At 41.9% G+C, this 14,079-nt stretch overlaps 1 protein-coding gene across 3 annotated transcripts in view; it reads right to left on the bottom strand.

Moving 5' to 3' along the window:
- MBOAT2 (membrane bound glycerophospholipid O-acyltransferase 2) overlaps window positions 1-14,079 on the bottom strand; it is a 113,631-nt gene that overhangs the window by 29,324 nt on the left and 70,228 nt on the right. For all 3 annotated transcript variants that reach the window (XM_079941592.1, XM_079941590.1, XM_079941591.1), the window contains one exon: window positions 7,225-7,320. In XM_079941592.1, coding sequence (XP_079797718.1) covers window positions 7,225-7,320 — 96 coding nt within the window. The remainder of the gene's footprint in view (window positions 1-7,224; window positions 7,321-14,079) is intronic.

Here is a 14,079-nt window from a genome sequence, read left to right as displayed (position 1 = left end):
ATCACTCCTTCCGGACGTTGATTACATTCCTTCCCTCCTGTCCGCTCTCCTCTGTGCTTGGAAACAGGCACCAGACTGTTCTGTAATTATTGGGTTATTTTCCTGTCACCACAAAACCCAGGGACTACTTAGCAGCAGGAACCCTGCCCTGTTCACCTCTGTACCCTCGGCACCTGCTATATACTCGGGCTCAAAGTTCTGACCGGCTTGTAAAAATGTCTCTCATCGCTTCTCTGTTTCCTTAACCGACGATTGTTACCCCGGAACATTTCCTTTGGTTTTAAAGGGGTGGCCATTCCACAGCCTCTGGTCCAACCTGCCCCAGGCAGGGGTCAGGGGGTGGCTAATGTGACAGGAACATGACAGAAGACAAAATCATTACAGAGTGACTATGAAGGAGCACTTTATGAATGAAAGCAAAAAAGGACTAGGGGGAAGCTCAGCATGGGAGGAATAGACTAACGAGAGCTCAGAAGAGTAAACCAGAGGGGAAGGCAGACCGATGAGTCCCACACAGGCAGGAGCCTGGCCGGGAGACAGAGCAGAGTGACGGAGGCAGGGGTGGCGTGCGTGCACAGAGGACGTTTCTAAGTGGAAACGCTCCCAGGGTTGACAAAGAGATGAGCTGCAGTGGTTTTCCGAGCCGTGCACTTTGTTCACAAATACCTGAATGGCGACAGTTAGAGTGACTCAGGCAATTTTCACTTACACCTTTATTGACATTTTAACTACCTGTTTGCCTCCAATATCTAATCGCTTCCCAGGTCCTTGGACGTCTGAGATAACGCGACGTGAATCAGACTCTCCTGCTTCCCTGGGGCGGAGGCTGCGAGGTGGAGTGGGGAGGGCAGGCAGTCGGCTTCCGGGCCTCCATGGAGTGAGGTCCGGGCCTGGATGGAGCCGCCTGCACGTTCTGCACCACGACATCGCTAGATTCAGGTGGAACTACACACACTTTCTCCCCGGCACTCTGCCAGGGACATGGAAAAATGTGCCACCTAGCTATTCAAAACAAATACCTCAACCGATGAAAGAGCTTCGGGTAACATAAGATAAGACGTCAAGAACTAACAAGCTCTAGACTTCTTATAATTTTTTTAAAAGCGTACAAATTAACTTTGCTTTTTAACTAAAACATTGACATGCTTTTTTTTTCCTCTACAAAGAAGGAGAGTAATGAGATTTACTTCTATCACACAGTGAAACTCAAACTGTAGTTAAACATTATCAGAGAATGAATACGAAAAAAGAACAATCACTTTCTGGATTGTTCCATGATCTCTAGGAGACTGCTGAACTCTAACAATGCTGCCACAAAGCAACTACGAGCACCTGCTAGGTAAAGGTCAGTTTGTCACCAGGGTACAAGGGACCTAACAACAGAACCAAACTTACTTCTCCACTCTCAGGCATGTCTGATACACAGGTGTTCTCTCCTCCAAAACAGCAAAACCCACTGCAACCGACAAACCCCACGGACCTAACACCAAAGGAATGTGCAGTGAGAGAGGATGGAAAAGGCTTCTGAGCCATCCATCCATCCCCTTTACTCCGTCATTCTGAAAACAAGTATCTCATGAGCACCTACAAGGCACCAGGTGCTGGAGACACAGCCGTGAATGAGACAGGGTTCTCGTTCTTGTACTGGGGAGGGATGGATAACAGATGAACTTACAGGTCAATATATCATATGCCAGCTGTTGTTCTGCTCATCGGGGTGGGGGAGAGGGAGTGCCAGGATGCAGGTGAGGACTGGCCTCACCCGGGGGTGATGTTTCACAGAGAACTTGAGTCAGGGAGCAAGCCCTGGTGAGGCAAGTTCACCAGCCCCCAGGTGGGTGTGACTGGCCTGCTGGAAGGCTGGTAAGGACACTGATGTGACTGGAGGAGGCAAGTAAGGACAGGAACAGATGGTGAAGACAGACAGGGGGCAGGGATCAGATCTAGGAGGCTTCTGCAGGGCGCTGTGAGGACACAGGCTGTGACCCAAGACACATTGGGAACTGTGGAGGGTGACAGGAGAGACCTAACTTGGTTCTAAATGGGTATATTCCAGCTCTGGGTGGAAAGGACTTTGGGGTGCTGGGATGGGACTAAGAGACAGGCGAGAACGGCAGCCCAGACCAGGGTGACGGCACAGGCCTTGTGAAATGGATTCCAGCCACCTTCTGACGGTAAAGACAGTGAGATTTGATGAAGATTTGACGATGGACCAGATACAGGGTTTGAGACCTGAAGCCACCAAGGTTTTTGACCACAGCAAGAAACAGAAGGATAGGGCTGGCTGAGAAGGAGTGCAGGAGGAACAGGAAGGGAAATTGGGAATTCTGTGTTAGGCAAGTTCAGTGTGAGATGCTCATTGGACAACCGGGCGGAGACGTGGGGAACAGACAGGTGGACCCATGAGTCAGAAAACAGCTCACGTCCCGACTCCAGTACTTATCAATTGTGGAGACGGGGGAGCTATTTAACTGCCCCACCCTCAAAATTATTATCCATAAAATGGGGATAATAAAGCCACTGTGTGGATTAGATTAAACGGCAATAGGACAAATACCATGAACAGTATCTGAGGCACAGCAGATGTTTGATAAAATCTTCGTTCAATAAATATTGGAACTGCTACTCAGCAGAGGGCACTGGAGGGCTGCAATACTAACTGTAAAGTGCTGTCTCCGAAGGAGCTTTCTCACTAAATTAGGAGCTAAACCGGTACATGAAGAGTTGCATATAAAAGTGTTAAGTGCTAAATGAGATATTTGAAGAAATGTGCAGAGAAATGAGAGATAACTTCAAACTAAGCAAACTGAGGGGGAAACACCTCGAACAGGAGTCATTTCATCTGGGCCTTTAAGAGCAGGGAGGTCTGGATATGCAGGTAGGGTTGGGAAGGGTGCTCCTGGCGGAAAGAATCTGACGGGCAGTAAAGTGTGAGGACATGAAAGTGACTGCAGCATCAGACGAGACAGGCTGAGAGGTGAGGCTGGGCACACACAGTGGGGGCTTTGAAGGCCAGTGATCCACTCTTTCGAGTCTTAAGAGAACACTGCAGATTTCTGGTAAATACCGTGATACCACACTGCTTTGTGAACAAACATAAAATCGGGGGAAAGGCTCAGGTAGGGCGGGGAACAGACATACGAAACCATATAACAGACCCGTGCCTGTTTACTCCTGGTACCTTGAACTACATCAGTGGCAGCTGGGCGGAATGCTTTCCCTAACCAAATGTAGGTCAAGGTGTCGGGAGACGCTCCCACAGGATGAAACAGGATAAATGGAACATGCGGTTTATGGGCTGAATAATTTACATCAACCCTATTTACAACACAGGTACGGGGCACAGCAGAGCGGAGGACGGTGAAGAGCAGCAGGAATCTTCCAGGACTCAGCTCAGTGAGTACAGAGGGACGGCACGGAGCTTTTAGGCCAAGTGGTCTCTCCCTTCTTCTGCTTGACATGACTGTCACCTGCAAAAGTACTTAGCACCCAGCGAAACGTATAGCACATGCTCAATAAATCTTAGCTGAATGAACACACGTGGGCAGCCGGTAATAAGACACTTCCTGAGCATCTGATACTATCCGGTTAGCTCTAAAATATATTCTTGACTTCAATGGAAAATATGTCACGCATATCTTTTTTTTGGTGGATGCTTAACCAGCCCTTCAGCTCCACAAAATCGACATATTCCAATCAGAACTCATTCTCTTCCTTCCCCCAAAATCTCCTTTTCTGCTTCCACCTACAAGGATGCAAGTATTTACATTTCCTTTTCTGTCTCAATACCATTTACGGAATATCGAGAGGGGCTTTCCTCACTGACCTATAATCCCAGCATTTTCATTCTGTACACTTATTTCCCAGATCCACGGGTCTGTTTCTCGATGCTGGCTTCTTGGATTTGGCTACTCCTATGTCAGTCCTACAATATTGAAATGAAAGCTGCTTTACAAGCAGAGTATGTTTTTATATTGAATTTGCTACTCTCAAACACTTCTAGAGAAACTTTTCAATGTGTCTAATTTCCCTCCAAACCTCAACTTAAATTGCATAACATTTACAGATTAACTAGAGAAAAAGGACCGTCTTTACAATACTGACTGTTACTCTGAATAAACAAGATGTTTCTCCAGTCAGTCTTCTTTTATATCCTATAGTAAAGTTTCATAGTTTTCTATACAGAGGTCCCGGCATTTCTTTTTACATGTATTCTTAAATATTTCATAGTTTTTACTGCTTTTGAAACTAGGATCCTTTTTCCATTATATTTTCTAACCGGTTATTGCTGATATAAAGAAAAGCTATTTCAGTTTTATACTTCTCTTGTACCTATTTTCTGAGGCCAACGTGAAAGCTAACAACCTAGCTTTTCAACCTTTCTGCAAAAAGAAGCTTCTATTAAGAGGTGAGTCCCTTTTATCTAATCAACATTTTAAATGTATATTCAACCTATTTCTCTCTCTCTCATTGCACACACATACACACGTGCGCACACACACACACACACAAAATCAGTGTTCCACACCTCTGCAAGTAACACTGCCCTGTACAACACAGTTCCCCTGCTAGTCCTCAGCAAGAGCTTGGCTTCCCTTTTCCAACTTCAGGGCAACGGGACAGCTTAGCACAAAGAATGGTTCCCTTTATTCAGTTCTACCTTCTTCAGACAGCCAGCATTTTGGATGGCTACCATATCTATCCTAATTAGGGTCAAGTCAGGATCTTTTCTGCTCATGTGTTGTAACACACTCAAGGCTTCTAAATGCTTCTTTTCTCTTCTGTGCCCATTAAAATAAGAGAGAGCCTTTAACTTAGTTCAGCCTCGATGCTCTCCTTGAGCTGATGTGTCTCTGTCTAATCTTTATCAGTTCACTGATAATGGTCAGATATTTTCTCCTAATGGATAAAAATCACACATTAAACTGGGAGTTTTATATCAGGTTGTCCACCGTTAAAATGCTATGTTATTTCTCTTTGACATACTTCAATATTTTAAATTATACTTAAACATTTAAATGAACATTTTAATTTCATTAAAATACTTAAAGCCATGTCACGCGCATTTTGTTCTTAACGTAAACTATCCTCTAAATTGTGGGGTCATGGAACTAGCCTTTTCCAACAGAATGGGAGAAAGCATGGCATGTTCTCTCTTTGCTCGACTCACTGCTGGACACGCCCCCTCCATCTACGTAATCAAGAGGATTCCAGAGACCCTGAAGGAGGCAGGGCCACAAGAAAGCAGGAGCCTGGTTCCCTGAATGACTGTGCAGAGCAGAGGGCCCCTCCTCACTGGACTGGACTGTGAATGGGAAATAAACCTTCATTATGTAAAGCCACCGAAATGATGTTGCTGTTCTGACAGCCTACCCCTAGCTAGAGAGTGACATGAGTTTAGAACAGCAGATAAAGTAAATAAAAAAGGTAATGACTAAGATTGAAACGAAGGAGGGGTTACAAGGATCCAGCAAATACTGGGCCTCATGAATTTGTACTTGTACCAATCCATACTAATAAACTCAAGTCAGCTACGTTAAACTACTTATTAAATCTGGCGGTTTAAAAATATAAGCAGCTAGTTCCTACTTTCGTTATACTAGGATGACAACGCGGGACCTGGGTTACCTCTTCGGGTTCACCAAGATTTTCATGGTGGCCCAATACATTTATTGACTCTGCTCAGTAGCTCTTTTCTTCAAGAATTCCTATTGTTTATAAGCTAGATGGCCAGCACCTATTCACTTCTTCTGAATGCCAGGTGTATTTCTCAATTCTATTCAATATGTTGCTAAGTTGACTAACTAGTGTTTCAGCGTATTTAATCAATTTTGTTTTGTCTTGGTTGTGTTTGTTCTTTTGGATGCAGTCTCCTTTCATCCAAGCCTGTTTTAAAAATCTGTTTAATAAAAGTAAAATCCACTTTGATCTCATTAAGGAGAAAAAGATATTTCATCTTCTGAAATTCTCTTGTTTTATAACAGTGATTTTTCTCTAAGCTCATACAACTTTGGGCCTTTTCTATTGTTGAACAGTTTTTTTCATAGATGTCATGATTTGTTTTATTTTTTCCACTTACTTATCCTTAAGTTGGATTTACTGGTCATTTTTTTTTTTCTTTTTTTTTTGCAGTGCACGGGCCTCTCACTGTTGTGGCCTCTCCCGTTGTGGAGCACAGGCTCCGGACACGCAGGCTCAGCGGCCATGGCTCACGGGCCCAACCGCTCCGCGGCATGTGGGATCTTCCCGGACCAGGGCACGAACCCGTGTCCCCTGCATCGGCAGGCGGACTCCCAACCACTGCGCCACCAGGGAAGCCCTACTGGTCATTTTTTATCCTGTCCAGATGACTCAAGACTGACTTAAAAGCAGGTCTTCTGTATCTTGTTCAACAGAGAAATCTGTCAGGTTTGACATAAAGACTATAGAGTTTTATCTTCAACTTCCCCACCTGGTACCTAGGTGTTAGCAGGTGTCCCTTTATAAAGATGGTAAGCAAGTTCATTTGTAAGGACTTGGACTGCATTTATCTCATAATAGACACTCCATCAGTTTTGTTACAGGGAAAAGACCTCTCCAGTACCAAGGAGGGACTCAATCTCCTTTGAAGGAATAAAAGCCAGAAGTTATTTCTACCACTCAGTAGAATACTGAATATAAGAATGTAAAACATTCCATAGGAGCGCAATGCATAGAAGTAAAATACACGCTCAAGTGCCCTCTCTTGGAAATTCAGAATGACAAAGCTAGTCCGAGGACCTCTGGTCCAAAGAAAGTCCCACAGTGTGCTGAGAAGCAAGAACAAGCAATCAGATGTGAAACGACTGTATAAAAGGGACTCCAGAGAAAGGAAGAAGGAAGGAAAGGACGGAGGGAAGGGGGGGCGTGAAGGAGGGAAGGTAGCAAGGATGCAGGCTCAAAGGGGCTGATTTTCATTAGTTATAAGTGATTGCAGAAATTTCTAACAGAATTAGAAAATGCTTTCAATATCAGAATGCTGTACAACAAATTTAATTGCCGTATATTTAGCAATTTTGTATAAGTCAATTTTTAAAACCAGGTTATTTTTGTGACTTATGTAGCACTATAAAAGACCACTTTACAAGAAGAAAAATGCTAAATTCATAAAAGAATTTTCAACTAACAGAGTTTTTCATTTGAACTACTAAATGCAACTATATTTTGTCCTTTAACCAACATGTTAGAATAGATAAACAGGCTTACCCTGAAAAATCCGCAGAATATTGTCCATAATCAAAGATATAGACTCTAGTAATTTGGCATACTGTGAGGTAACCCAAAGCAAACACAAAACAATATCTGGAAAACAAAAATAAGCTAGATTAGTGAAATAAAAAGATTCATTTTGTTAAAGAATACATTTTTAACTAATTTATTAACTATATGATACAGTTCAAAAAATTAAACATTACTAGATCTACTCCACAAATAGCTTTCTTCAACAAGTTTTAAAAATCTTTACTAGTGTCTGCTTCAGTTTACTTGAACTTTGTACCATCTTCAATGGTAAGTGCATTTAGTTCCTACCTTTATACATTTTTTCCTTCTGAAAAAACTCTGTACACCAAATTATGTATCTGAAAGTCATGCTTACAGCATGAAACTGAATATGTTGAATATTGATATCTGTTCTATTTATTCCTCCTTCTTCTAGAAAACAAAATCTAGTATGAAAATATTTGGCTGAAATATACATTAAACAAATTCTTAATAGGATTTTTAAAACTTGTCCTCAAGTGTCTAAAATCATAAACAGTGTGGGTCAGGTGGTATATACTCACATTTTAAAACATGAACGTTTAGTAATTTTCAGTCTTAAGATGTATAGGAGAGAGTTACAATAATTAAACACACAGTATGGGAAAAAGAATTTACATATCAATAGAACAGAAATCCACAGGCTCTAGGATATATAACATTGCATAAAATGAAGGCTGCAATGCAAATTAGCAGGAATGGATTGATTACCACCTAATTAGTTAACCACGGGCTGGGGGAAGGGAGTTGTATCTTCATCTAAACAATTCTAGATGGATTAAAGAATTATGAATACAACATAAAACCAAATCACAAAGGGGCTGTGGATAAATATTCAAACATTCTCAAATTGGCGAAGGACTTTCTAAACATATATAATGAAGAAATCAACGGAAAAAGACCAACGTATTTGGCTAAGTTAAAACCTTAAACTTCTCAGGTTGGCAATTCAGGAGCTTTTATGAAAAGGTCCTTTCAAACTTTATACCAGGAGGTAATTCCGAGCTACTTGGATTATTCCTGAGCAAAGAAAAAGGGGGGAAAGCTTCCTATTCAAATGATTTACAGAGTTACTATATTCCTGATAGCTATATCTGATAAAATGGCACATGTGCATACCCACACACAAAACGCTGAGAAATCAAACCTAACATAACTTCTGAATATCATGTGGCAGATCGCATTTTCCAAAGAGGGCCCCATTTCACATGCTCTTCTACAACCTGCCCCTCTGTCCCCTCATCAGGAGGCGGAGTCTCTTTCTCTACCCGCTTTGAATCTCCATTGGCCCTCTAACTGCACTGACCAGTAGACTATGGTAGAAGGAACACTTTGCTAGCTCAGGCGCAGCCCATAATTAGCCTGGCAGTTTCTCCTTCCTGCCTTTTGGAAGTTGTTCGTCAGGAGAAAAGCATGACTGTCCCAAGACCAACACATGTACAGGCTCTGGAGGAGGGAGTGTCAGAGAGTGAGGTGCCAGAGAGCACTAAGTCTTCAGACATGTTACGTGAAGAAGCTGATGTCAGGTGAAAACGAGGGCTCGATTCGGCCGAACCTTTCCCGAATTCCTGACCCACAGAACAGTAAGCACTTTATTTTAAGCCACTGCATTTTGAGGTAGTGACGTAATCAGAACAGAAATTGGTAAGTGAAAACAGGGTGGTACCATAGGAAAAACCTAACACACACTGGCTGTAGGACAGGGAGCAGGTGGCAGCAGGAAAGGTCTCGAGGAGATTGCTACCGAAGACCTAAAGAGCAGGAGGGAAATTCTAACTGGAAGCAGAGAAAAGGCACCCCAGGTTATACAGTGACTGGGGAACACTGCTGCCTGCTGTAACGTGGAGGATAAGAAAAATACCCAATAAAAGTGCTGAAAGGTTTCTCTTAGATGCATACAACAAGGTAAGGGTAGAGAGAGATGAACTAAAAAAGAAAATGTGCAGGGTTTGAGCAGAACTTAGGAAAAATAGAAAGGGCTCAGGATAGTCTTTCTTGTCAGCAAAATATTCTTAAAGTAATCAGGGTAAAGATGAAGTCAAGGGTCTCTTGATGACACCTCAGAAAGATTTAAGGACAACTTTATAGAACCTCTTAGATTTAAAAAAAGAGTTTCTAAGAATCTTAAGGGTATATACCTCTTAGACTCTCTACGAGGCAAGAACACTTTTAGGAACCTTAAGGATGTTGTCCCACAGCACTTTCAGACCAAATTAAAAAGGAGACTATCAAAAAGAGATCTGCGGGTGCAGCTTTTGTCTAATGCAGGGGGTTATAATTAGATACACAGGAAGCCCACATCATTTTTAAGGGAGTTACATGAGATTGGACTGAAAGGGAGAGACAGCTCAAAATGAAAACAGATCTTTGGGTGCCCAACTATCTACTGTTGGGTAGTAGGCTAAGAAAACTATTCAACTGCAAAATCCGGCTATTTCTTATGAAAAAGGAAGGAGAGCTCAGGGTGTGGAGTCAAGAGTCTAGAGGGTGAATCCAAGAGCCACAGAGAACCACTTGCAGGGACTAGGTCTGGGCCCTAATCAAGGAAGTGATAACAGGTGTCTGTCTGGAGTTCACAATTGTTACGGACCGGGGATTGCTAAGTGACCTGCCTTCCCCTCCTATTTGAACAAAAAGGTCTACTACAGCTATCCTATCACTGCTCACCACCGTATACTGGGTCCCCCAGGGGCCCCTTTAGTTTACTGGTCCTCACATGGAGAAGAACCACAGCCAAGAAGCCTCATCCGTACTAGACCTGACTGAGATGACGAGACAAAGACCTCGAGCTCGATGCCATAATGAGAGGAGACTCTGGGGGATCCTGGGAGCCAAGTAAGAGCATTTTTCATGTGGGATGACTGTGAACTTTGGGAGCCAGAGGACAGAAGGGCTCCTAAGGTTGCTGCCCCCAGTAACAACCCTCCCTGTTGCACATGTAGCTCTGCACCTCAAGAGCTGGAATATAATTCTCCTCACCTCGAATCTGGTCGAAATAACTTGGTTTACCAACAGAATACAATGGAAATGACTTCCTGCAACGTCAAGGCTAGGTCATAGGAAGTCTTGCTGCTTCCTCCTAGGTTTCTTGGAATGCTTGTCCTTGGCACACTGTCTCTGAGCCCAGCCATTACCTGTGAGCAGCTCAAGCCCACATGGAGAGGTAACATGCAGGTGCTCCAGTCAATCATCCCAGCTGATCTCCCAGCCAGCAGCCAACATCAACTGCCAGCCTTAGCAGGAAACCTTCTTGATGTCAAGCAGTCATGCTTTCAAATAACTGCAGTTCCAGCCAATATTTAATAACAACCACATGGGACCCTAGGCAAAAATTGTTCAGCTGGGTCTACTCAAAACAGAAAACCATGAAAAATAATGATAGATCACTGCTAAGACACTAAACTTGGGGTGATTTGTCCTGCTGCACTAGATAACTGAAATAATTCCTTAAAAAGAGTTTAGCTCAGGCTTCCCTGGTAGCGCAGTGGTTGAGAGTCCGCCTGCCGATGCAGGGGACGCGGGTTCGTGCCCTGATCCAGGAAGATCCCACATGCCGCGGAACGGCTGGGCCCGTGAGCCACGGCCGCTGAGCCTGCACGTCCGGAGCCTGTGCTCCGCAACGGGAGAGGCCACAACAGTGAGAAGCCCGCGTACCACCAAAAAAAAAAAAGAGTTTAGCACACTAAAACGAATTGTAATTTAAAATAAGATACCTCGACCGGGCAGGGCTTATTGGATAAATGCAAGAATGATTCAGTAAAGGAAGACTAGTAATATGTATCATCATAGTGGTGAGTCAAAGGGGAAAAATAGTTATAACAGATAGATAGAAAGGCATTTAATAAAATTCTATTATGTCTCCACAAAACAAATAGAACTCAGTAAACTAAGGGAAGAGGATGCTTTCTTAACATTAAAAAGATCTCTCAAAATATTCAGTACTTTGTTGGCCCTGAAACGCTAGTAATTCATGGGGGAAAGCACATGAAAGTTTGTGAAGTGGGAAAGAAGAGGTATATGTGTTAGTGTAAAATAACTTACTTTTAGACTTATTTTGAAAATTCAAATAACATTAGAGTCCACTCCCCTCAAATCTCTAAATTTAGCATCATAATCCCAAGCAAAATCCCAACAATACTTTTTTTTTTTTTTTTTTTTTTTTTGACTGGGGCACGAACCCGTGTCCCCTGCATCGGCAGGTGGACTCTCAACCGCTGCGCCACCAGGGAAGCCCCCAACAATACTTTAAGTGGAACCTGATTAGTTGACTTGCAAGGTCTTCTGGAAAACTAAACAAACATATGACGAGGAGGACTTGCCCTCTCCTACCAGATAAAAGAATACGTCACGGTGATTCATAATGCAGTATTGATGCAGAAACAGGCCAAAAGATTAACCTTACAGAGAAGAAGGTTCAAAAAAAAGACTCACTGTACAACTGAAAGTTTTGGTAATTATAAAGCTGGCATATGAAATTAGTGGGAAAAAGATGAATGAGGCAAATGAAGTGTAAAATGTTAGCTCTCCTTTCAGAAATAAAAATAGTTTTCGAGTTCACACACATACAAAAATCCAGTCAGACTGTGAAAAAAAATAAGACAGTAAAAAGTCTAGAATAAAACACAAAAGAATATCCTCAAATTTCTGGAACTGGGGAAACCTCCATAAGCATGACAAAAATCATAAATGCCACAAAGACAAAATGTGACAATATTTATTATATAGAGATTATTGGAAATTTCTGTATGAGAGATGACAGAAAATTAAATAAGTAACAGAAATTATCTACTACATGTTGGTTAATATCCCTAATGATGAAATTCTACAAGTCAACAAAGAAAGAAATTAAGAATTCAAGTGAAAAAATGGATGCGAATGTGAATGATCAAATTATAGAATAAAAAAATCATAACGGCCAGTCCATTTAGAAAAATAAATTAGATTCATGATAAAGAATGACCAGAAAATAATAATAATAATCCAGAAATGCATATTAGAATTATAATACTTATCCAATATAAAAAGTTTAAAAGTAGATAATACTTTAAGACTGGCAAAAGTTTAAAAGTAGGGACTTCCCTGGCAGTCCAGTGGTTAAGCCTCCGCGCTTCCACTGCAGGGAGCACGGGTTTGATCCCTGGCTGGGGAACTAAGATCCCACATGCCATGCACAGAGCAGCCAAAAAAAAAAGACTAGTAAGACTGGCAAAAGTTTAAAAGTAGATAATATCCAGTTTGGGAGGGAAAAACAGACATTCGCAAACATAGCTGGTAGGGATGAAATTTTAAACATCTTTTTTCGGTAGTGATTTTGCAGCATACCTCAGAATTTGTACATACTCTTTGAACCGCCAATTTCACTGCAAGAAGTCTAGCCTAAAAAATAAAAATACTGATATATATGCACAAGGATACATACAAAGATATTCACTAAAGCACTGTATTTAATGATAAAAATGGGAAACCAGCTAAATGTCTCCAATGATATTAGCTATAATAAATGTAAATAATAAAATAAATAGAAAGCCACACTACAGCATTCAGTAACAGTGAATAAAGAGGTATCTATATGTACACACAATGGAAGGCAGAGTCAAGTGGAAAAAGTAAGCTAAAGAACAGTGGGCTTAAAATGCAATCCCATTTTAGATTCTCTATATATGTACACATATGTATGTATATATATAAACATATACGGATATATCATGGAAAAAGTTCTAGAGCAGAACTGTAGCAGACACTCTAGGCTGACTCACTCCATGTGCATTTCCATCTCTGTTCACCCTTGCTTTCCTTGCCTATAGAGGCCAAAGGCTAAATATTCCATTTCCCAGCCTCTCTTGCCATTAGAGGTGGCAAGAGACACAGCTCTGCCTATGAGGTGTACGCAGGCGTCTGCTGAGGCTCCTGGGAAGGTACGCGTCTGTGTGGCCCATGGTGGTGGCCGTCTGCAGGAGTGTTCCAGATCCGGCTCATACCAGCTTATGAAGGCTGTTAACTTTTCAAGAGTTTTTGTAAAGTGGTTGTTAAACTCAGCCATGACTAAAAACTAAATGATACAAACATAAGATGAAAGAAATTATCTTTCAAAGGTATTAAATGTTCAAACTCATCACTCCTCCATCACTTCTTGACTTTTGCTATTTTCTCTGCTCTTGAGGTGACTTCCATCTCCTGTATCTGTGCGGTAGAAACAGTATGTAATTGTGAGCTACTGAGCATTTCTTCCCAATTCTACATTCAGGGGCATCAAGTGAGTAGCTTTAAATCCACCGTGGTGGAAGTATTTACACCTTGAAAACTGGCAAACACTATAGAATGTTTAAAGCCGGGATCATCAAACTGAAGCCTGTAGGACAAATCCCGCCCCCTCCTTGCTGTTACATAAATGAAATTTATCTGACCACACCTATGCCCGTTTACATACATATTGTCTATGCCTGCTTTTGCCTTAGAAGAGCTAAGCTGAATAGTTGCACCAGCAACTGCAAGGCCCTCAAAGCCTAAAATATTTACTATCTGGCCCTTTACGGAAGAAGCTGGCTGAGCCGAATTAGAAGTAATGAAGAGAACGCCAACAATGCACGTTAAACTTGTAAAAGTGTGTCATGACCTGTAGCCACTACACTGTGAACAGCCAAAAAAAAGGAGGAAATCTTATTCTTCCAGTATTTAAAAACTGTTATTCAATTCAGCAAAGAAGTTGCTCTTACTCACATTACGGACAAGGAGAGTGAAGTGCTCACATATATCTTTATCGCTTCACTTTCAATTTACTCATTAATGTAAACAAAAATATCA

This window comes from Stenella coeruleoalba, assembly GCF_951394435.1.
Source record: "Stenella coeruleoalba genome assembly, chromosome: 13".
Classification (NCBI taxonomy): Eukaryota; Metazoa; Chordata; class Mammalia; order Artiodactyla; family Delphinidae; genus Stenella; species Stenella coeruleoalba.
This window is presented reverse-complemented; position numbering and strand designations above follow the sequence as displayed.